Source organism: Zosterops lateralis (genome assembly GCF_965231275.1).
Source record: "Zosterops lateralis genome assembly, chromosome: 19".
Classification (NCBI taxonomy): domain Eukaryota; kingdom Metazoa; phylum Chordata; class Aves; order Passeriformes; family Zosteropidae; genus Zosterops; species Zosterops lateralis.
In genome coordinates, this window is record NC_139779.1 from 1257651 (window position 1) to 1282405 (window position 24755).

Here is a 24755-nt window from a genome sequence, read left to right on the forward strand (position 1 = left end):
GGGGCCGGGCCGGGCCGGGGGGGCGCGGGGAGCGGGGCCGGGCAGAGAGACTGCGGGGGCGGGGGGCGTGCGGGGCCACCGGGGCTGCTGTGACCGCCCGGGACTGTTTGTGATCCCCCAGGACTGCCGTGACACCCCCAGGACTGCTGTGACCCCCCTGGGGCTGCTGTGACCCTCCGCAGGGCCGGAGTCCCCCCGTGGGGAGCGCAGAGCTCGATCCGGGCCCCGCCGCCCCCCAAGGTGGGATAGCCCCAATGGGGTCCTGGGGATCTCGGGGTCCTCCCGTTGTCCCCCGGCTTGCCCAGCGCCTCCAGCCGTGGGGTCAATACCTCTGGCCCTGAGTGGACTGGGGGGTCAGTGTGTGGAGGAAGCAGCATCCCGAGGATGGATGGAGAGATAATGGATGGATGGATGGATGGATGGATGGATGGATGGATGGATGGATGGATGGATGGATGGATGCAGGGATGGATGGATGCAGGGATGGATGGATGGATGCAGGGATGCATGCAGGGATGGATGGATCACAGATTTCCAGGCTGGCTCTCAGCCTTTTCCACACTTTTGGAGCATCTCAGGCTCCTGGAGCTTTTATCTCGTGGTAAGGAAGGGGAGACAGCACTGCTGCCCCACAGCTGAACACCCCACACTGGTTATAACCAATTATCACTTGGAGCAGACAGAAAACAGCCGTCCCTGTATGGCAGGCTCTGGCTGACAGCTCAGGACGGGAAGTGATCTCCTCTTACAAATGACAGGAGCCCGTTCACACCGGGCAAACACTTCCCCTTCCACAGAGACCCGAGCGAGCCCGCCAACGGCAGCAGCTCAGAGCTGCCACTTCCCTCGTGGCTCTCCAAACCTTCCAGACGTGCTGCAGGAAGAACTCCACACCTCTGGGCCTCCCCCAGCACCCTGCCACAGCCACAGACTGCTGGGTGCACGGCTGTGGGTGCTGGAGCCCAAGGATATCTGTGGGATGGTGCAGAGCTCTCACAGGACAGCTCTTCATGCTGAGATTTGTCCCACTCCATCGTTTCATCTGTGTCTGGCAGCTGAGCAGTCCTGGGTAAAGATGTGGAAAGCTCTGACAGGGAATACAGAGTAAAAGAGGAAACACTGGAGGCAAACCTTGGGTTTTCAGCGCCTACCCAACATGTGCCTCATCACTCTCTTCCCCAAGTTAGCACAGATCAGACTCCTCCGAGGCACAGCGCCTTGCAGTGAGCTTTGGTGGCTGCAATCTCCTCCTAATCCAGGCTTGTTTCAGGGAAAACAGGCAATTTTATATCCCTTTGATAAGGGTCTGAGCTGCTAACGATGCTAGGAAGTAAAAAGAAATGGGCATAGAAATACACGACTATGAAGAATTAAAATAGTGAATTTAATTCAGCCAATCCTGACAAAATTGGTAATTCCCTGAAAAACAAACCTTGCACAGAAAACACAGAACAGAAATGGTTTCATCTTGACAGCTGGTGAGAACAACTGGGTGAAAAGGTGAATGGAATATTTCTGACTTCTCTGGAAAACAAGAGGTTTCACACATCCTGAAAATGCCCTATTTTTTACTAAATGGGTCAGTTTGGGAGGCAGTGATTGTAAATGCTCCACAAGGGAAGCACAGGTCTGCTCTGACACAACCACTGACTGCAGATGCCAAATGTCTGGTTTTCAGAAAGCACTGATGCTTCCCTAAAGGAAAAGCTGGAACTTCTAAAAATCACAGAAACATGGAACAGTTTGGGCTGGAAGGGAAATTCAAAGCTCACCTCATTCTAAGCCCCCACCAAAAGCAGGGACAAATTCCTCTAGACTAGCCCAGAAACCTGAAGAACAACAATAAAAAATCTGTTGTTTTTAAGCATCATAAGCCTGGCTTGCCCAGGGGTCCTGCTTTGGGCTTCAGGGCAATGCAGAGTCCTGTGAGAGGCTGTGGCTGTCACCAGGAGTGTGGAGGGAGCTGGCTCAGCTCCTCCAGCACTGAAATACTCTTTCCAAAGCAATACCAAAAAAGGTTTGTTTCTAGGTCAGGACCTCAGCACTCAATTTTAACCAGGGGCTGACAGTCCAATCTGAACACAGCTGTAAAATGGATTCGCGGCAGAAGCTTTGGCATTCTTTTAGTAATTAGGAAACAGCCACTGAGCCGTGTGCCTTTAAAGGTGAAAGCTATTTTTGACATAAAAATTAGCACGTAGTTCCTTTGTCATCCCTCGGCTGCTGCGCTGGGAGCTGTGAGTGAACAATCCAAAGATAAGCAAGAAGTATAAACATGCAGAATTATACAAATAGGTAGAAGGGGATCAGGTTTAATTTGATTTATTCTCTGACAGTTAGGAGACAAAGACATTTATTTTTACATTTTTTCTCCTAAAAAGCACTGGTTGAAAGGTCCACTTAAGCACTGAAACCCCAACGGCATTTAAAAACTCAAAGTGCTTTTAATAGCTGCCTTTTGAAAATACTGTTCAATCTATTTTTGAGATGGATAAACTAAGCTACCAATGAAGCAGGGCAGGAGTTTTTGGAAGGGCCCAGCAGTGGGAAACTCATTCATTTCTCAACAACTCAGCTCCTGTACAGGGACCCTGAGATAAAAACTACCACAGTGCTCGATGCTTTAAAAACCTGAGCGTCCTTTAAATTCCAATTTTCTCTCTTTGGTGGGAATCTAACCCCGACAGCCTTGAAAATGAACCCCAGGCAGTTTTCAGGATACAGCTCAGAGTGGCTGTTTCTAAAATAAAAGTGAGGGAAGAGGGAGCAGAACTTGGAGGTTATTCAGCACCCGGAATGCCCCGGCTAATCCTCGGCAGCCCCGGCCCCTTTATGTAACCTGGGATTGCTGCAGCTCAGCAGCTTACTGGGGTCTGGCTGGTTCTCTTTAAACCTCTCGTGGACAAATGCAAACGCGTTAAATGCTTCTTTCTTCTGCCTCTCTAAGGAAAAAAAATGTTGTTAGAGGGTAACAAAATGTTTTATTTGTATCAAGGGCTAATGGAATTAAACTTCTATGCTGAGACTAAAAGGTGTTTCTCTCTGATCCATCATAGTTGAACAGAATCTTTCCAATTTACAATACTCAGGTGTAATTCTTTAAAAAAAGGTTGAATCCCAACACACGCTGTCTGAAGTGTCAGGGTGTTCCAAAAGAAGAGAAAAGCAGCCCCTCTCTAGGCTGCTCACATTCCTGGCAGCGTGGCTGGCAGTGCTGCAATACTTACATCCCTGTGGCCTCTTCCCCACGGCTCTCCTTGCCCGGAGGACGCCTCTCTGTGCCCTCCATCTGACTGCTCTGACTTTCCACGGCACACATCCTTCCAAAGGCAAAAATCTCAACCTCTCGGCCGGTGCTAAGCCATTCACCTCACGCTGAACGCTTAGGGAAAACTTCAGAAGGAATAATAAAAAAAAAAATAACCCCCCTATTGAACTCCTTGCAATCGGAGACCTGAATGGGCTGGATATAAACCCCACTCGAAGCAGCGGCAGCAATAGGCTTCCCTGGATGTTGGATTCCATCCAGCTTAAAAGTTTCCATCAAATAAACTAGGCTAAGCACATCAGCTGCATAGAAACTAACTCGGTGTAACAGGAGCATCTGTTCTTCACATCCACCATTTTCTTAGAGCCAGAGCTCGGCGGCGCGAGGTGCCAGCGGGTCCTGGCACGGGTTAGCAAAGAGCACACACGTTGTAGAAACTACTGGACCAGGTAGCTTTTGTTTGTCAGAAAAACAGCTTAATGTATTTGCAAGGATGGCATTACAGAGCCCGCACTGAGACAGCAGAGGAGCACACCTCGGACCCATTAATACACGGTACAAAGCAAATGTTTACCCAAGTACAAATGAAACAGGTCGACAATTAGCTAATGCAGCTTTGTGGACATAAACCAGGTACAGTCGAGCAGAACCAACATAAAAATAAAAAGGAAACAGCCCTTTTCCTAAGCCACACTGAGAGCACCGTGGTTAGTGGTTTGGGAAGCCTCTGTCACGGTGAAAAATTTCCTTGCCGGTGTTTAATGTGTTTATTCTACTGCTACACTGCTGGGATAAAAATAACAGCTGGCTGTACACGGGACCCACTGTCAATACTGCAGTAATTGACAACATACAATTAAGTCTCACACCTGTTTATTGTAAGTAATTCATAGATAACCACTTCTAGTACACATTTTCATATTGGCTTTTAATGCTTTTGTTTTAGTTTTTTGTTTTTTGTTTTTTAAGCTCAGGGATACCCAAATTTCATCTAAGGGTCATCGCTGTGGTTACCCAGACCCAGAAGGCTATAAATACCTACTTTGGGAAACTGGTGCAAGGTGGTGTCGTGGCCAGGGATGACAGAGATGGCTGGGGGAACCAGAGGTCCCAACATGCAGGACGGTGTGGAGGTGGCAGCGGGGCCGGGGCAGCGGGTTGGGGACATGCTGGCGGGCTGGCCCTGCACAGGGCCAAAAAACAAAGACCTCTACACACACCTGGAGTAAGAACAGTGGTAACAAAGTCATAGCTACATATTCTTCTCTACATTTTTGTTTATTGAGACAAACTAATTAAAAGGCACAAACATAGGGCATATGTTTACATGGACATTATAACAAACATATACATTAAAAGTGTAGGAATGTGTTTCCTTTCTGCTAAACAGAAAGTTCCTAAGCTTTTATATATACAAAAGTTGTACAATTTTGATGTCCTAAAGTACAAAAGATCATTTATAAAATTATTTTACACTAAGCTCTATTATTTTTTTTTTTTTTTCGTTTTTTGTTTGTTTTTTTTTACTATGTAGTCCAAGCCCCTAGAACAGTTTCACGTAAGGATACAGATACCTGTCACCTGAGCCAGCAGCAGCCTGGCAATCACTGCTCGCACGGACACGGCCAGGGAGGAACGGAAGCAGTCCAGTGTGACTGGTCAGTCCTGCTAGCACTCTGTGAAAATGCACACGCTAATCTCCAGAGCTCTCAACTTCATTAAGATAAAAACATCTCAAACTGTAATTTCTTTTTTTTTATTATTATTTTTTTTCTCTTTTTTTTTTTTCCTTTTTTTTTTTTTAATTTAATGTAGAGGTCGGGTTTAGGGTGGTTTGTTTTTCGTTTTTTTTTTTTTTTTTTAAACAAAGTTTTAAAAATGTGAATATGTGACATGATAGTCTAAAAAGTATATCTGTTTCCCTAGACTTTGCTTTCTACTTTATGTACAGATAAACAGGTTAAGAAAAAAAAAAAAGCACATGTAGCTTAAACATGTGTGACCATTTATGAGCAGTTCTGGGCTGGACAGCTCAGCACCCCAGAACTCCCACAAATTGATAGAAATGTGTTAACACAATAGAAGAATAACGTAAAAATGATGATGTTTGCAAATATTTACAAAGTTGAACAGATTTGCACAACACTTGATTAAGAAATAGGGGAGAAATTAAAAGACGCTCTCTGCTTGTCCTGGAGGGGCATCCTACCTAGTTAGTGGTTAGAATAAAAACTGTATACAATTTAATATAAGACAAAACTTCTAGTGAACAACTAACACGTCTGTCCCCTGCTGAAACACCAGCAGGCTCTGATTGGGAAGCAGAGGGCATAAAAATCACACCCAGGGCCTCCAGAATCTTCCAGCTTAAAGCAATTTTCCTTAAGTTTCCAAGCACTCCTTTTGCTCCTAGATAAGAGTCCCATGGGGGTCTGACTGTTCAGAGACCATGTTTACATACATTTTGACTCCTCTTCTGTCAGCCATGGCTGTTTCTCACCAAACAATAACAGTTTTTTTTTAAAAAAATGTTGACTACAATGCTCTATTCCCTTAGGGTAATATGTTGGGTAATATTTACATCTCCAAATATCAGGTCACAATCCCTATTATATGTTGAAGTTAGAATGATAAGTTATCATATGCTTTGCATATCAGAGCTGGTATCACCTTTCCCATAGGGAATGCTGCCTGAAATTACCATATTCCCAAAGGTAAAATGCATATTTTCTCCAAAAATGCATTTTTTTTTTTTAAATGACAACATTGTAATGCATTTACTCATTAAAAAAAAAAAAACGAAACATCAACACAGACAAAGGTTCTACACTAGCTCAGAAACAGTGGACTTGCCTGGCAGGTTAAAATGAGCCATCCACCCTGTCACAGATACAGAGGGGTCTTTGCTAGTGTTTAGATTAAAATAATTTTCTAAGTTATAATTTGAGGGGGATAAAACATAAAACTGTTTTTTTAATTATCTTTTTTTTTGTTGTTTTTTTTTCTTTTTTTTTATTATTTTATTTAAACTCTGGCAAATAAGTATCTGCTCTAATTCAGCATCAGTCAGCTACAAGGTAAAACTTACTTTAAATGAAGTGCTCCAGTGAAACTCAAGCCTGAACCATGTGAGCCAAATCAAGGGGAAGATGCTACTGTGGTCTCTGATGGTGTTGCCCCAGTGTTTTAAGTCTGAATTTATTATTAACTAAAAACAAAACAAAACAAAACAAAAAAAAACCCAACAGAACAAAACAAAAACAAAACCAAAACAAAACCAAAACAAAATCAAAACCAAAAACAAAACCAAAACCAAAACAAAAGAAAAGAATAAAAACCCCAACCAAACAAAAAAAAAAACAAACCCAAAAAAAGAATTGCTGGTAAAGGATTTCCATTTTAATCCTTTTTTTTTTTTTTTTTTTTTTTTTTAATACTGTTTATAAGTTTGTTTACCAGGGCGGAGAGGTGGGCAAAGCCTGGGGCAGGAAAGGCATGCTCTCCACTGGTCTCATGGCTATGTTGAGGGGACCAGCCAGCGTCATGGGGGTGGGCAGGTTCATGGGGGACGTGATGGTGACGGGGTGCGCTATGTTCACCGGAGCCGTCACCGGGGTGGGCAGGTTCACCGGGGTGGTGAGCGTTAATGGAGAGGTCATGGACAGAGGACTGGTTATGGTGACAGGATGCCCTAAGTTCATCGGACTGGATATATTAACTGCACTTGAGACATTTACTGGACTTCTCATGCTCATTGCGGCTGCCACTGTGACTGGGTTTGTGATAGTCCCAGAAGCCACAGAGGACGTTATATTGAATGGAGTAGTAAGAGTCACAGGCGTAGTAGCAGCAGTGGAGGTTTGGCACAAGTTAGCAGCTTCTAAAAATGAGACATAAAAAAAAAAGACAAGAAGTTTTTAACACGTAAAAAAAAAAAAAAAATCCCCCCGTGGACAAGATTTAAACAGAACAGAACAAAACAAAGAACCCAAAAAACCAAACAAGAACAGGTACAAATTCTGGAATCATTTTCTTTAGGTATTATTAGTAAGTTAAAACTGTTAACATTCTATAGCCTACAGGAAATACAAACTCTCATGCAGGTCATTTTAATTGAGTATATATTTTTTTTCCTGAGAAGTCAAATGAGATTGTCTTAGCAAGAGGGTTTCCATGTTCATAAAAACAGTACTGTACAATCAAAATAATCCTCCCCAGAGGAAGAGTAGAAATAGAGGAGAGAGTGTACATACCGAATGGTACGTACTCTATAGCCTTCTCAAAGGTGAACTGACATTCTGTGAAGGTTTTAAAAAGTCATTATTAGGGACTGATAAGCAAAGCTCATTTCAATATCTACCTGCTTTATTTCAGCCTTAATTATTGCTACTAAACTGCTCCACTGCTCATAGCCCCTGTCCTTCAAGGCTACCCCAGCAGCACATCCCTCAAGCCCCACCAGCTGCTCAGCTTTGCCATGAGCTACAGCTCCACACCATGTTGGTTTGGGGGGTTTAGGGGGGGGTTCAGCAAGCAGGACTGGAGAGCAGAGCAGGGGAGACCCAGGAGGGATGGGAATCACTGCACATCCATCAGCACCACCTGCCGGCTACCCACACCGGGAACAGGAACAGGGAACAGGGAAGGGCTGGCTGCTACAGAAACGGGGAAATACACTCTGCATTCAGCGTTACTAAGCCGTGTCTGACTCCACATTTGGCGGGCAGGACCCCAAGCTCAGTTACACCCACGTGTGCAAAGAGTCCACTTTGCCTCCGGGGCAATGCAAATGTAACTTTGAAAGCAACATTAGCCCCAGTCAAGGGTTATTGCTGGGTCTTCAAAGTCCATAGCTAGGAGAGGGGTGGAGAGGAAGGGAAAGAGTAAAAAAAAAAAAAAAATTGTGAAAATAAATTGTACTAGACCAAAAAATAATAATAAAAAAATCTAGTGTTGTAAAGCCACCACAAGTGGGACTAGCACAGGAGAACCAGCATGGAAAGAGCAGCTCAGGCATGGCACTGACTGGTCTAACTTCACCTCCAAGCACAGTCACCCCCAAAGGCACATCCCACCCATGCCCCTTCCCCAGTTACCTGAAGCTAAAAGCACCAGTGTGACTCCACTGCCACCCAGCCACCTCCCTCACCTCCCATCCTGCCCCAAACCACTGTTCTGTTAAAGCATATTCAACATTCTCAGTAAGAAAGGAAAAGGAAACAAGATATAGGAAAGAACAAGCAGAAAATAATTCTCAGTCATTTTCTAAATCCAACGTAATTTGCTTTATCTGCTTAGTGGCCTGATGATACTGTTATCACTACATTTTAACATGAATAAGCTGTTTCTGTACTGTCTGATCACAGAATTCAATTACTGGCATAACAAGGGGAAAGGAAGCAAGCAGCCTAAAACACAAACAAGAACCTAGAAAACAGAAACAGATTGAAGAACTGAAAGGAAGGTTGAGAGAAAAGGAAACAAATAAGGTGAGTCAAAAACATTCCTAAAAGCAGCCATTGAAAAAAACAGTAAGCAGTGGTTATTAAGAACTTCTAAAACATGTAATCCATGAAGTCACGATGGACATTAATAATCAAACTGTTGTGAAACAAATAAGCAGCAGTAATGGGAGAATTTAAACGACTGTATCCTAAACCCACTAATCTGAAGCCTTCTGTTCTCTACAAACTGACACAATGACCAACAACAGCAATTCCACTTCAATTACAGCAGCACAGGCAGAGGGAAGCTGTGAGCCAGCACTGATGAGAAGCAGCATCACTGATTAGCTCATTTTGTAATTAAAAAAAAAAAAGCAACAGAGAGAGAAAGAGAGAAAGTTCTCTGAGGTGCAGAAAACTTCATGCAAAGACAGTTACATGATGATAGAGCAGTGGAATAAACTGGGAGAGACAGGATGAACAGGGCACAGCAAGCACACACGTGCAGTCTGGTGCTGATGCAAGGACAGAGGGGTGTGTGTGTGTGTGCAAAAGTGAACAGGGTAAATAAGCACCAACACAGCAAAAAGCCACATGCAAGTAAAGCCCTGGAGCAGACACAAGCTGCCCTCTGTAACTGATGGCTCTAAGGACACGGGCAGGCACAGACACCAAAGGAGCAAATCACAAGCAGGTTATTTAACCCAGCCCAATCTGGGGCCTGTTTCCTCCTGTTCTCTCTTAGCTATGACTTCTAAGAACGAAACTGTCAACTAAAACATCCTTGCTGACACCTCAAACTCTCTGTATGACTGTGAGCTCCCCTGTCTCACAAACCCCAGGCTGTCAATATCAGTTTGTTTTACCTTTCTTCCTGGCTTTGACGGCCTCTTCCCACAATCTCAGGGTCTCTACCTGCTTTCCAGGCCAACTTGTTACGTGTTGCTGCTGCTGCTGCTGTTGCTGCTGCTGCTGTTGTTGCTGCTGTTGTTGTTGTTGTTGCTGCTGCTGCTGCTGTTGTTGCTGCTGCTGCTGCTGTTGCTGCTGCTGTTGCTGTTTCTGGTTGCTGGTCTCTTCACTCATGCATGCTATGCCAATCAAGTAAGAACACAAATTCACCTTGAAAAGTTACTCTGGTTTCTGCCGAGATCACAAAGGCAACTTCTACAAAGAGCGCGTGGAATCTCACAAGAACAAACTCACACAGGTGTTTAGAACAGTATCACTAATTCTCTGCTTCATAAAACTGCCTTTCCAAGAGCTAAAAACCAGTCAAGAACATCTACTTCAAAGGCCAAAAATGGACTTTTTTTGTCATTATTTAGTTTGTATTTAGGAGGAATGAAACTAAAGACTCCATTGCATCTCAAGAACTCTGATTCCACTTTTTCTAAACTTTAGCTCCAGCTTAAAAATGAAAAAGAAAAAAAGCCTTTTTACTTTTTATTGCAAGTATGACTTAAAAATTTCAGTTTACATCACAGAACAGCCTGTCATCACTCTCTGGCCACAGTACAGCTCATCATTTCCACCTCTAACAACTGCTCTAAATGCCTCATGTGAACTGGCTTAGCACCACCAAAACTGGCTTGGGAAGCCAGAGTTGTAACCCTAGACCTTGAAAAATACTTCACATCCAAATTTCCTACTAAGCTCAACAATCAGGCATTTCAGACATTCCCAGTATCTTCAAATTATCCAGGAGTAACAGGAACTGCAAAGATGTTGTAAATTAATCCAGTTTAAAAGGCTTTAAGGACAAAGTTTCCACAGACATTCCTTACTTCTGCCTCTTTATTCCTCTGAAAACCCGTTTTATATTACTAACCATGTGGGTTAACTTAAGTTACAGGTATTTTAATAGGGAAAATTTGAAAGTCAAGTCTTCATTTGCTTGCTGGGCATTCCCAGGTCCAGACTGCAGCACTTCCACAGAGCTGAAGTCTAGAAGGAGCTATTACAAACATCTCATCTGACCTCCTGCACAACACCAGTCAGATGCCATTAATGCCCAAAATATATCAGGGCTGGATTTAAAATCCTTTTCTTGTCAGCTACTGCCTGAGGGAGGAAACACTGAGCCCCAGGGTCAAAGCTCAGAGAAAGCAGAGAGAACTTTCTCCTGATTTTGATGAGCTTTAGATGAAGCTTCAGACCTGAAACCTGACAGATCTTGGCAGCTCACAAATAGTCTAAAATCTCCAAGCTATCTGTGGGACTTTTAGGCCTGCACAGTTCAGGAAGTAGCACTGAACTGAAAAGGCGAGAAAACTTGGAAACTCCTTCCTTCAAGAGACGGGTCACTGTCATGAACTGCAGGGCATTCCCAGGGGATAACAGCACAGTCTTGCAGCAAACCAACTCCACACATGCCAATTCTTGAGCTGAAGCAGCTTCTGTCACTAAAGATCTACTTTTAAGAGCTGTGACCACCCAGACTGACAGACAGACAGCTCGGTTTTAACGTCACCAAAGGCAAAATTCCCTTCGCAAACACAATCGTTATTAGAAATGTTTGTAAAACGTTCACCTACTTTTATTGATGCCTTGTTTACAGGTATTACAGTTGATACTTTGGCTCTGCCCGTGTGTCTTTAAGTGGCTGGTGATATATGCTGCACTCAGAAGTTTACCACAGATATTACACGATACCTTTCCTTCATGGCGCACCATGTGTGTCCGCAGTCTGTCTTTGGTGGCAAAGGCAGCAGTGCACGTCTGGATGGAGGACAAAGTTACACTTGGAGGTGCAGAAAGAGCAGGACAGGCCCACTGGGAGCCCCTGTTACCTTGCAGGTCCCAACACTATCCTAACTGTATTGACAATTTTTGGTTTTACCCATATTTATAGAGAAACAAAAATCAAACTACTCGGCAGAGACTGAGAATGGAATTCACTTCTGAGACAAGCAGGACAAAAATCATACTTTATACTGTTTGAACTTTCTTAAAACAGCCTTACCCACCAATGCAAGAGGGAGCTTATAAAAAACACCTACAACAGGCAAAGTTGGTTTCTAATGTAATTTTACTGTACAAATATGAACTTGGTACCTTACACTGCTCAATTACTTCTGTTCCCATCCAGAACAAGGAAACAAAACCTTTTCCTAACACTATTTTTTTCTTTTTACCCAAGGCTTTTATTTAATAAGATGAGTCACTAAAACACAGGTTGGAATAAGCATGGCTATTCCAAGCAAAACAGTTAATTGTTCAAGGGCAATCAAATTATTTCTCCTGTACTCCAGTCATCAACTTATGACAACTTGCTTTCCCCTTCCAGCAAAATAACAGATCCAGTATCAACCATTCCCACCCGTTTTAAATAGATGTGCTGAGAAAGACATTTGATTTGAACATGCTGAGAAACACACTGCACACATTACCCCAGAAATGAGCACTGAGCTGAGGATGCTGCTACAATCCTACTACTAAGTTAAGCATATGGTAAAACAGAGCAACTACGCTGTTCTCCAAGAAATAAAAAGCCTCTAATCTTCCTTAAAAAAGCAGTCATGGCATCTTTTTAAAGTTCCACCAGAACTCCAGCATTGTGGTGTGGTGGAGGATGTGGCTTTACTCCTAAACTTGCCTTCCAAAAGTCCAGCAGCAAATACAGTTCTGGAAAGATTCACCTGAGTACTACTGACACAATAAGGCTTTATTGTTCTTAATAAACCATTTTAGCCCTTACTTGGCATTTGAAGGGTCTCTCTGTTGAGTGAACATGTTTAACGTGACAGCTTAAATGATCAGGCCTGGAAGAAAGAGAGGAACAGGAGAAAAGTGCACAGTTACAAACACAGAGTGGGGACACCTTGGCCAGAGGTGCTGACACTGCTCTGGTCACTCCCTGCAGCCCCCATCCCTCTGCCAGCCAGGATAAATCCCTTCCCCTCACCCATCAGGGGCTTCACCTGCAACACCTCACAGCTTAAAACCAACCTGTGTTGTTTTCAAACTTCACTCTGTTCTCCTCACACACCTGAAAACAGCACCTTTGGTCACAGCTTTGTGTAAAGGTGGGAGCACAACAGCTCTAAAGGTTGAAGTTTTCTCTGTTGCAAGCACAAGTACAAACAGAGGCAGTGCTCTGTCAGTGTCCTCCATCTGCTCTAAGAGTGACAGTTCCCCTGCCCTGCCCCATTTGATCACAGCCCATGGCAAAGGCTGGTAAAGGGGCTCTGTGCCCACCCCCAGTGACACAGACACGCATCTTATGGGATCTGGATGAGCTCGAGAAACCATTTCAAACCACTGTCCTAAAAAAGTGACCACTTCTAACCTTGCTCAGACAGAGACTCCCCTACCCTGAAGGCAGACAAGGCTCTTTATCTCCTCACCAACCTCCTCAAGAAGTTTGGTTCTCCCAACTCCTCACTACCACAGCTTAATCCTTTCTTGCTCACAAAAAGCCAACAGAGGAGATTTGCTACACGTTACCTTGAGAAGCCTTTCCCACAAACCCCGCAGGTGTAGGGTTTCGTGATGCCGCCTTCGTGGGACCTCACGTGGTAGGTCATGCGGTCCTTCCTCTTGAAGCGCTGATTGCAAATGGGACACTCGAAGGGTTTCTCGTCCGAGTGGGACAGCTTGTGCCTGTTGAGGTGGTAGACGTCCCTGAAGGCCTTGCCGCACATCTCGCAGGCGTGGTTCTTCTTCACGGGCTTGCTGGGCTTCTTCACCGTCTGCGTCACCGCCATGGCCGTGGCGCCGGCGCTGCTGCTGGGGTTGGTGGCCGAGGAAGACGTGGTGACCGTGGACAGGATGCCGGCGATGGTCGACACCAGCGAGCTCCGGCTGTTGTCGCCGGCGATGGTCGAGATAAGGGGCACCATTGTGGTGGGAGTTTTCTTTGGCCGTGACACTAACTTTATCCCTGTGTGGCAGGACTCGTGACGCCTCAAATGGTAGCTGTCCCTGAAAGCTTTGCTGCAGTAAGTGCACACAAAGGAGGTTTTGGGTTTTTCCTTTTTAATCCCGACAATAGCATCCTTTAACGTTTCCGGCGCGGGCTGAGGTTTCTGCGTTATTGGTAAGGGCAGAATCGGCTTCTGATCGGGCGGCTCAACAGCAGAGCTCAGGAGAGGCAACAAACTGTTCTGTGCTGCCTGCTGTTGGTGATGGGAGGCTTCGTGTGCCTAGAACCAAACAGTCACACTTAAATTCTCTGGATGGGTGCTCGCCCTGGCACGCTGAGAACATTTACAAACGACAGGGAAGCGCATTCTAGACCAAAAGCCATGGAAGGAACAACAGGGGAAGGTTACATAATGCTGGTTTTGGACAAGATAAACTGCTCACGCTGGAAATGCCCTGGCTGGGCAGGTCCTGTGGTAAGAGTAGATACAGCACAACAGTCAAGGAATTATTAAGTTTCTGGAGGGCAACTTTTTACAAAAGACAACGAATTGCTTGTCAGATCTTTTAGCAACAGCATTTCATCTTTACATAACAGATAACTCACTTGCTAATGATCATATCAGATGGCACCTCGGGACTATCTCTCTGCAGAGGATGAAGGTACTGACAGGAGTTGCAAAATAAGGCCCCACCTTTAAGCCGAGCTTAGTGCACACTGAGAATTGAACTGCAGCCACAGAGAGCCGGGACGCGATAAGGCGTCTTATTTAAACAGCGTGTTCATATCCCCGTGCCAGCACTGAAACCAAAGCAACTGGAATCGGGAGCTGTCTAAAGCCACATCTCTATATTTAGCAGGTTCCTGATGCATTTATCCACTGACCACTGCGCTCTCTCTGCGTCTGGAACTAACAAGAATAGCGGCACGGCTTTTTTTCTCCTCGTCAGCAGCTACTTTGTGCTGGGAAGAGAAGCTGATCGATACACGCTGGGAGACAGCTACAGATGCTGGTTTGGGGGCGTTGGGAATAAACCCTGAAAGCTGTTTGAAAGCAGCCAATACCAACTAACTTTGAACTAGAGAATCTGTGGCAGGGAAGGGAAGGGAAGGGAAAGGAAAGGGGGGCCAGCAGGGCTCAGCTGAGCTGCAGCCTGCCTGCCACGGGCTGTGCTGCACCACGCGTGGTTATTCTAAGGCAGAAACGCTGTTATTAAAACTCATCCAAGTCAGACTGGGACAAAACCCTGGCAGATACAATTTTAATGTGGTTTAGAAACCACACAGACCAATTCAACCTAATGGAGCATTAAAATAAATCACTCCAGCACCTTAAGCCAGTTTAAGTGCATCTGTATTCAAGATGTGCCTCGGTCTCATCAGAGCAGTTTTAAATCAGGCTCGTTATTAACACAGCGTGCCAGGCCTGAAGCTGACTTTGGGGAAACTTGTATTCCCATTAGATCAGTACTGCAGCCTTCCAGGACTCCTCTCCTACGGTTTTCCTCACAAAATAACGTGAGTCAAAGCTGTGAGAGCTGAATAAAACACTGTGCCAGTGCACGACCCCAACCTGTAACTTTTACATCTCTTGGGGTGGGCAGTACTAGGAAACACACTCAGGCTAATGCTCCTCCCATGGGAATCCATTTCAACACGTCCTTTGGACAAGCCAATACTTCTAGAAGCTCACTTTGGGCCTTCTTCCTAGTTGTATCCTGGGTGCTTTGCCTGGCTGGATCCCAGCAGGGACTTCATCTCTCCCTGGCTGTGGCACAGCTCCTGCATCACTCCAGCCTCACTTTTAGGGAGGGTGATGCTGGTGATCTTTGGATAAAAGCCATGGGTGGATAGCAGCACTAACCCACGTGGGAAGGAATACAAGCTCCAAGCCTCTCTGACAGGAAAACAGCTCACAGGAGAAAACCTGGAGTGTGGATGTTAACAGGAGACAAAACTTGTGGGGATCATTAGGAGCCAGGCCAGGCTGTCCATCTGTATCTCCTTTTAGATCTGCCTGTGCTGAAGCTCGGGATGCAACAGGTAGGCTGGATGTTACCACACCTGCCTGCCCACAGCAGCCACCTCAAACAACAGCCCAAGGGGCTGATTTATTTCAGGGAGGGATTGCTGAAGAGCTGGATCCAGAACTCTCCTGGAGGCGACGCTGCGAAATCAGGGCACGGCACAAGCTCCAGCAGCTCCATTAAAAACTTTTCCCTGACTTCAGTGGCAACTGTGGATTTTCAACCATTTATTTTCCACGTTTTTAAAAAGGTTTTGACACTTCTACATTACAGGAAAATAAGAGTTTGCACGATACACACCGACAGCACAACACTGAGCAAACTGTGCGCTTCAACACAATTTTAACTTAAATTCTGAAATGTTTTACAACTTCAAATCAGCCTGAAACAATGTTGTTAAACTGCACCAGAAGACGCTGCAGAGCACCTAATGATAGCTCCAGAGATACAATTTCAAAGGCAGAGCTAGCAGATCGGATAATGGAGAGCCCAAATCCTTTGGACAAGGTTCAAACTCGGGCAGTTTATGGATATTTTTAAGCCTCAAAGAATCGTCAGCACTTCAAGGTAATGATGCACTTATTCCTACAGATCTGACGGAGACAGGGGACATAAAACAAAGTATATTCATCAAGCCACAGGCTGTGGAGCTGCTGCTTATATAAGTCTGTTTATCTTGGTTCCCAGGGAGCCCCTCTGCCACCAGCCCTGGCCCTCAGTTTCCAAGGGTTGTTAAAGCCTTTTAAAAAAGGATCAGGCAGCATTTTTTTTTAACTCCCCGTTGGAGAAGGGAAGCCAGCACCTGCTGCATGGCCCTGGCAGGCACAGCCATGCAGGCTCCCACCACGGTTTGATCTGACCCAGCCAACATTTTAGAGATATTTTGATGGCCTGGGACAGGCTCTCGTGCAAAAATCCCCTTGTTCTGTCACTAATTCCTTCTCTCCTGGGGGAGCAGTAAACAAAAAAAAAAACCCTGCAATTCCTGACCCGGGAGTGTAGGATGTGGCATTGTGAACTTCCAATGCCAGAGGCTAAAATATTTTTGTGCTCCAGCCTTAATGTGAGAGCAACAAATTAGCATGAGTCATATCTTGAACACTCCATCTGATGGATGAGTCCTCCTCACATTAACAGATACAACTTTCTCCTCCCGAGCACATCCCAAAAGTGGTTTCCAAACTATGCGTTTTGGGGACTGAGAAGACCCAAACAAGAACTGCTTATTCAGTAGCACGATTGTTTCTTTAGAGAGGGATACAATTCATCAAAATGCCACCTAAAAACAATCAAAACAACTTTATTCGGAAGGAGCGATTTACAGTCACACAGCTCAGTGCTACAGGACTAAAATTAAGACCTCAAAACCTCCTCTAAAAACATCTGGCTAAAAAAAAAATACGACCTTATATTCCATGTATTAAGCTGTCCCTTAGGAATCCTGTCCCAGCTGGAACACACACTTGGGTTAACACTCCCTCCAGGAAGGATGAGTGTGAATATTCAGTCACTTCCATTTGTTATTTAACTGACGCTGGGGAGAGGCTTTTAAATCCACGATTTTTAAACTAGTTTTAACTAATCAGCTGGATCAGAGCTGACTGAAGGGGAAGAAGAAAAATGAAAGTCACATCAGGACTACCTTCCTGATGCATCGGCACCCCCAATCATCGATTTTAACAAAACCACTCAAGAAACAATATCCAGCATTTATAACGAGCTCTGAAAGCTTTATTATTTAGAGAGAGGGAGAAAAAAAAAAAAGAGGAAAATTTCCACGTCAGTTTTATGAAGATGCTCCGGAGCTGCACGTTCGGAAAGTGAACTGCTGACTCCTTAATTAAAAGCAGCAAAGCTGACTCCTAAATCAGAGTGTGACATCACTACTTCAAAACTCAACACCTTCAAAAAAAAACCGAAAAAAAAACCCCACCGAGCAAGCGAGGAGCTGGACACGTATTTGAAAGCATTACTTGGCATTTCTCAGCTTGCTGCAATACAACCCCAGAAAAAAAAATAAAAATAAAAATAAAATTCCCCCCTGGAAAACAGCTCAGCTGGGAAAAAAAAAGCACTAAAAGCAAGGCCGGCCTCGGGAGGGAGATGGCCCTAAAACTAAGGAGATTAACTTCTTAGCGTGAAGTTTCCTACGTGCGAATCACAACTGCCCACTAGAGTGAGGAATAATCCAGCAGCCCTGGGCCAAACTCGATGGCATCACCCGCATCCATCCGGGGAAAGGAGAGGAAAGGAAAGCCCAGCTCCCGGTACCGGCTCCCCGGAACATTCCCGGCGTGTTTTGGGAGGCACAGAACCCGAGCCAGTGACTCATCCCCTCGCTACTTGCAGAAAGGGGACTGGAATTTTTTTTTTTCCTCCCTAAAGGAAGGAATGGTTGCTCGGCTCTCTGGGCGGATTTATTCATTCAACTCAGGTTTTTTTTTTTCAAACTCTCGTGTCATGGCTCGGGTTTAATTCCGAGGAGGACACGGAGGGAAGAAAAAACGAGCGGCCGCCACCGGGAACGTGCAAAGAGGATTATTTTACCTTGAGAAAGGTGATGTGCTTGGCCGCTTTTTTTTTTTTTTTGCCTTTTTTTTTTTTTTTTTTTTAAATCGCAGCCGCTGCTGCTGCAATCACACACGGTTTATGTTTTCCAGCTCAAAAAATAATAATAATAAAAAAAACGAGAAAACAATCCAGTGCGAAAAGGCTCGTAAGGCTCACAAAAGCCAAGCAAAAATCTTTTTTCTTTTTTTTTTTTTTTTTTTTTTTTTTTTTCTGGTACACTGGATTTTCTTCGGAATTACATAAACAGCGGTGTTTTTAAGTCAGCCTTTCACGGACAGAAAGGGGGAAAATTGTGACTCAGTTGGCCAAGGGAGGGGTTGCCCGCTGCACCGTCCCTATTCCTCCCCATTCCCGTTAGGATTTCGCCAGTTTTTACAGAAATCCGGCCCGCTCGCGTCCTATTTTAAAAGAAAACAAGCTCCCTCGTCAGCCGGCCCTGAGTCAGGCTGTTTAAAGAGGGATTAATTTATTCTCCCAGACACGGCGTTTGTTCCATCGGGGTTTTGTTGGAGCCCGGTGGAAGCTTGGGCTTGCTTTTTCTTTTTCTTTTTTTTTTTTTTTTTTTTTTTGTCCGTGCTGCCTTTTTTTTTTTTTTTTTTTTTTTTCTGTTGTTGTTTTTCTTTTTTTGGGCGGGGGGGGGGGGGGGAGAGAGACAAAAACAAGTAAACACCAAAAAATAAATAATAAATAGATAAATAAAGCGAGATATCATGTTTTGCGGAGGGTAAAAAAAAATAAATCTAAAATAGGAATAGGAATATCGCTGGTTTAGCAATGAAAGCGGGAAGAAGGAGGGAGCGCGCTGCGGGGCGGCGGCGGAGGGAGAGAGAAAGTGCAGGAGCAGCAGCAGGAGAAGGGAAGAAGGAGCGAGAAGCGGAGCCGGGGGCCGCGGAGGCGCTGCCCGCGGGCCGGGTCGGGCCGGGCCGGGCCGGGCCGGGGGCGGGCGGGGGCCGGGCGGGCGCGCTGAGTGACAGCCCGGCCCGGCGGGGACCGGCGGGGCCGCGGCCGTGAGGGAGGGAGAGAGGGAGGGAGAGAGAGGGAAGGGGGGGCGCGGGCAGCGCCGCCGCCGCCGCCGCGGGGCCTCACCTGAAAGAGGAACGCGGTCCAGTTGGCCTCCATGGCGGGGGCGGCGCGGCCCCGGGCGGCGGCGGCGGCGGCTGCGGCGGGCGGTCCCCCCGTCGCTCCCTCCCCCGGGCCGCAGCTACATGGAGCCGACAACAAAGCGGCGGCGGCGGCGGCGGCTCAACATGGCAGCGCCGAGCGGCCGCTTCCGCTAACCTCGGGCTGCACCACTGCGGCCCAGAGGGGGGAGGCGGCGGCGCGGAGCCCCGGCGGGGCGGCGATGGCCCGGGCGGCCGCGGCGCCGCCCCCGCCGCTCCTCTCGCCGCGGGGCGGGCGGCGGCACCGGGAGGGCGCGGCGGGGCGGCGGCGAGGGCGGCGGGGCCGGGGCGGCGCGGAGGGCCGGCCGCCCCCCCCCGCGGGGCTGGCAATGGGCCGGTCCCGGGCTGGGGAAGCCGAGCTGTGGCGAGAGAAGATGGAGGAGCGGCCGAGGTGTCCGGGCCGCCGCCGCCGCCGCCAGCCCCGGCCGGGCCCCGGGGCCGCCGAGCCGCCCGCCCGCCCCTTCTCCCCTCCCCGCCCGCCCGCCGCCCCCGCCCGGCGCGCCGGCAGCGAGGGAGGGAACCGCGGGGGCGGCGGGGGGCGGCTTCGCCCGCGGGTGCGGGCGGGCGGCGGCGCCGGGGGCTCTGAGGGGCTGTGAGGGGCTGAGGGCGCTGAGGGGGATCTGTGAACTCGGGGCCGCCCCGGGGGTCTCCGGCACCGCCGCCGCCGCCTCAGCACGGCCGGGCTCGTCCTCAGCCCACCCGGGCTCTCCCTCAGCCCTCCGGGGCTGCCTCTGCCGCCTCCCCGGCCCCGCTCCCCGCCTGGCCAGGCTCCAGGAGGGCCGGGCCCGCCGCTGTCCCGGAGCCCCGGGGCTCCCCCGGGCCGGGCCGTGTCCCCGCAGAGCCCCGGCCCGTACCTGAGGCGTCCTCGCTGCAGCACATGCATGCAAATCCTAGCCACCAGCAATTAAATGCGTGTGTACCGTTAATTACGTGTTTACATACATCAAGCACGGCCCTGACAGGCGGCAGGATGGGGCTCGGGAAGGCTCCTTGCAGCTCCCTGGTGCTCCCAGGGCAGGGGAGGATGCTGGGGACATTTGAGGCATCTGAGGGACACCCAGCATTTCTTTGACACCTGAGTGTGGCAGGTTTAACACGGTCACAGGAGGGGGGGGGGGTTAATCCTGACCTCTCCTCGCCTTCCCTGGCGCTGGGGAGATGAGAATGGGCTTATACAGCACTTTATTATTTATTTTCCTTGGCCTGGGCAGCACCAGGAGTGGGATGAGGTGCCCTGGGTGCAGCGGGCAGGGCTAAATTTGGCCCCTGTGACTTCCTCCTCCTCCTCAGTGTGGGACAGCCGGGTGGTTTTTCTTGTCTCCTCTTGCAGATAATGCAAAGGCCGGTCCTGGAGCTGCAGCTCTGCCAAGGAGGGACAGTGGGGACAGAGCAGGGACACTCAGCAGTGGGGACAGAGCAGGGACACTCAGTAGAGGGGTCCAAGCCCCAGGGGACACTCAGCAGTGGGGACAGAGCAGGGACACCCAGCAGTGGGGTGCCAGCCCCAGGGGACACTCAGCAGTGGGGACAGAACAGGGACACTCAGGAGTGGGGACAGAGCAGGGGACACTGAGCGGTGAGGACAGCAGGGACACTCAGCAGTGGGGTTCCAGCCCCCAGGGGACACTCAGCAGTGGGGACAGAACAGGGGACACTCAGCAGTGAGGACAGAGCAGGGGACACCCAGCAATGGGGACAGAACAGGGGACACTCAGCAGAGGGGACAGAGCAGGGGACACCCAGCAATGGGGACAGCAGAGGACACTCAGCAGTGGGGACAGAGCAGGGACACCCAGCAGTGGGAACACAGCAGGGGACACTCAGCAGTGGGGACAGAGCAGGGGACACTCAGCAGTGGGGACAGAGAGGGGACACTCAGCAGAGGGGTCCCAGCCCCAGGGGACACTCAGCAGTGGGGACTCAGCAGGGGACACTCAGCAGAGGGGTCCCGGCCCTCAGGGGACACTCAGCAGTGGGGTCCCAGCCCCAGGGGACACTCAGCAGTGGGGTCCCAGTCCCCAGGGGACACTCAGCAGAGGGGTCCCAGTCCCCAGGGGACACTCAGCAGAGGGGTCCCAGTCCCCAGGGGACACTCAGCAGTGGGGTCCCAGTCCCCAGGGGACACTCAGCAGAGGGGTCCCAGTCCCCAGGGGACACTCAGCAGTGGGGTCCCAGCCCTCTGGCTCAGCTGTGGCTTTGTGCAGCCCCGGGCTCCTGCAGTGCTCCTCCCCAGCCCTCCCCAGGCGGTTCTTCACCTTTCCCAGAGCGTTGCAAAACAGTCCTTGTTCTGTTCCGAGAGATGCCTGCGGTTCTTTCACGCCTCTCAGGCTTTTTTTTCCTTGAATCTCCGGTGCCAGAGTCAAGTGGTTATGTCAAAATCTGTTTGCATTTGAAACAAAAAGAAAAAAAAAATAAATTCTCAGCCTTGTGACCCCAGAGGGAAGTTTGTGACTCTGTGCCCGGGGTTTGGCTGCCGGGAGTGGCCCAGCCTGCCTGGGAGCACCTGCAGCTCCAGAGCTCTGCCTCTGCGAGTTTTGAGCCCCCTGCCTGCATCACATTAGAGCTCTGTGCTGATGCAAAATATCGCTCCTTGCTCTGCAGAAGCTCCTGATTGAGAAAAGCAGACAAAAAAAAAAAAAAAAAAAAAAAAAAAAAAAAAAAAAAAAAAAAAAAGGAGCCGAAGGGGTTTGCCAGTGCAGCGCTGCCCCAGCCCGGCTCTCCTGCAGATGGGCTCTGCTCATCCCAGATGTTTTTAACCCTGTCCCTGCCCTGTGCTCTGAGCCTGCTCTGCCCCAGGAGAACCCGCAGGATCCCCGCGCTGGGGCAGAGGGGACACCCCGGTTATTTCCCTGCCGGTGGCTCGGGTTATTTTTGTTAACGCTTATTAAGGAAGACTTGGGAGAGCTCTTTGTTAAGGGCTCGCACTCACTTCAATTAAAGGCTAAGAAAACTACCCAAGCGTATCACTGACTCATCGCAGAAATCCCGAGCAGCACGTAGCCGCCTCAACTCTTGTTTCCACGGCTAAAGCACCGAGAGGGGACACGGGAACAAAACCTGAGAGACTTCACAGCTGAGTCAGAAGCTGGAAGCCACTTCCCTCCCGGCTGGGCCCTCCCAGCCCCTGTTTTAGCCCAGCACATCCCGGACAGAGCTGGGAGAGCCCCCGGGGAAAGGACTCCAGGAGCTCTATTTAGAAAGGGCAAGTCTGTGCCAAACCTGCCCGACTTTCCTTTACCCAGAATTATAACTGGAAGTCTGAAAAAGCCGCAGTGTTTGAAAACACCTATTTACATTATATATATGCCCCAAAGCAGAATAAACAAAGCTTAGATTTGTAAACTCTCCATCTTAATTAAAGCGGGCGCTGCTTAGGACAAACCCACATAACAGGCGGCTCCAAGTGTTGTGTTATTTAATTTATACCTCCCAGCTGCCTTAGTCATGGAGCGGGGACAGCGATAGCATCAGCAGCACACAGGGGATTTCTAGGGCACCGTGTGGCCCATTTACCACCGTCCCGAAGCTGCGCTTTTCTGCCTTTTCAAACTCAAACCTTCCCTCCTTCTTTCCCACGTTGTCAGGAAGGGAGGGGACGCTGCTGGGTGTTTCCTGCCTGCAGTGCCGAGGGACAGGAGTGTCCCAGCCCTGCTGTGCCCGGTGGCAGCGCCGCTTGTCCCCCTGCTCTGACTCTGCAGGGCCAGCAGGGCTTGCATCGCTCACAGCAGAAACTGTGGTCAAATATTTCAGCTTTAGAGGAACCCTTTTCTGTTCACGCTCAGTGCCGCAGCTTTGAATTTGGCAGCTCTGTGGGGCTGGAGAGCCCTCGAGGGTGTAAATAAGTTGTGCTGGTGGTGCTGAGAATGTGCTCCCCGCAGGCATTTCCCTTCAGCTGCTTCAGCCGAGTTCTGCCTTCTCTGGTTTCTCTCTTTGCAGTGATCGGGGACACTGAACAGAGACAGGGAATTACAGCTGTGGGAGCAGAGGGTGATGCTGGGAGGGGCCGTGGGATAATCCACATCCTCAGAAAAGGATCCCAAAGTCTCTGGCTGCTCCCACCTGCTGGACCCTGAGCACAGCAAAGGGAGGGTGGGAGGTGCTGCAGGGACAGAGAACAGTTACTGGGCAGAGGGGAGTGGGAATAGAAGGGGAAAAGGAATAGGAAAAGGGAAGGGGAAAGGGAAAGGGAATGGGGAGAGGGAAAAGGAAAAGGAAAGGAATGGGGAAAGGGAAGGGGAATATGGAAAGGGAAAGGGAAGGGGGAAAGGAAAGGATAAAGGAATGGGGAAAGGAAAAGGAAATGGGGAAAGGGAAAGGAAAAGGAAAAGGAAAAGCTCCTGCAGACAGTGCCCACGGTCAAACCCCTCCCCCCCGGGGTGCACTGGTGCCCTGCCCGTGCCCGGTCCCCCCAGCCCTGCGGGGCGGTGACAGCGCTGTCCCTGCCGGAGCGCCGGATCCTCCCCGCGATTAGCGCTGCTGAAACATCGCTGCACTTCCCAAAAGAGGGAAATGGGAGGCAGGAAATTACAGCCGGCTCGGCTGAGGGAGGGAGGGAGGCTGGAGGGATGCCCAGGGCCAGGGGAGATCAGATCCCCGGGTCCTCACGGAGCTGGGTGTCCTCTCCAGCCCACTGTGACCATCGCAGGCTCCCCGAGGGCCGGGCAGGAAAAGCCTGGCGGTTACTCCATGCTTGAAGCATTCCCATGGCAAAGTGCCCTGCCACGGTCACTCCCTTCCCTGCAGCTCTCCCGGGCTCTTTTCCTCCCTGCTGCTCCTCCTGCATCCCCTGTGCTGCCTCGGCACCTGCCCTGGGAGCCCTCCTGCCTTTATTTCCTCATCCTCCCTGATCTGTGCCACCCCAGTGAATCCATCCCCATCTCCTCTCCTTTCCTCCAGCCCGAGCTGGGCTTTTCCCTTGGCTGTGCCTTTCCCCGGGCAGGGCCAGAGCCCCGGGTTATGTTTAGCCCTGCAGCCACACGCCGGGAAATGCCTTTATCTCTGGCCACCTCCTTGTCCTGAGCCGTGCCTGGGCTAATCTCTGCTTGGCACCTTGAGAGCCGCCGGCACCCAGCGGGTTTTGTTGTTATTTTAGTGATCTCCGTCACAACTTTCTTTTTTTTTTTTTCATAAAACGGCTGCTGTCGTCTGGTCCCCAAGGGCTGGAGAGATGTCCCTCAGTGTCCACTCCAGCCCAGGGGATGCTGCAGGGTCACTGTCCCTGCTCATCTCTGCCTCTGACCACTCTGGGGACACCCCCACTCCGGGCACTGGTGGGGATCACTCACACTGAATATCAAATTTAAAATCGTGGCATGGGGCTGGAAGGGGATATTGAAGATGATCCAGCTCCACCTTCCTAAGGACACCTCCCACTAGGCCAAGCTGCTCCAAGCCCCTTCCTTGAGCAATTCCAGGGATGGA

At 49.0% G+C, this 24755-nt stretch overlaps 1 protein-coding gene and 1 long non-coding RNA gene across 3 annotated transcripts; both read right to left on the bottom strand.

Annotated features, from left to right (window-relative positions):
* Positions 1-5013: 5013 nt before the first annotated feature.
* VEZF1 (vascular endothelial zinc finger 1) lies at positions 5014-19561 on the bottom strand. Of its 2 annotated transcripts, XM_083875018.1 has the most exons (7): positions 19261-19557; positions 13159-13856; positions 12410-12473; positions 11247-11430; positions 9579-9800; positions 7522-7566; positions 5014-7148 (listed from the first exon to the last, which is right to left on the bottom strand). In XM_083875018.1, exons 1-7 carry the CDS (start codon positions 19291-19293, stop codon positions 6721-6723), a joined length of 1674 nt encoding a protein of 557 aa, XP_083731144.1. In that variant the 5' UTR covers positions 19294-19557; the 3' UTR covers positions 5014-6720. The 2 variants fall into 2 exon arrangements, with proteins under 2 accessions (XP_083731144.1, XP_083731145.1); XM_083875019.1 differs by lacking the exon at positions 7522-7566 and having other exon boundaries at positions 19261-19561.
* A 428-nt stretch (positions 19562-19989) lies between these two features.
* LOC310917275 lies at positions 19990-24324 on the bottom strand. Its single transcript, XR_014591425.1, has 3 exons — positions 22761-24324; positions 21590-21713; positions 19990-20696 (listed from the first exon to the last, which is right to left on the bottom strand). It is a non-coding gene; the product is annotated as an uncharacterized lncRNA (long non-coding RNA).
* Between the last annotated feature and the right edge of the window lie 431 nt (positions 24325-24755).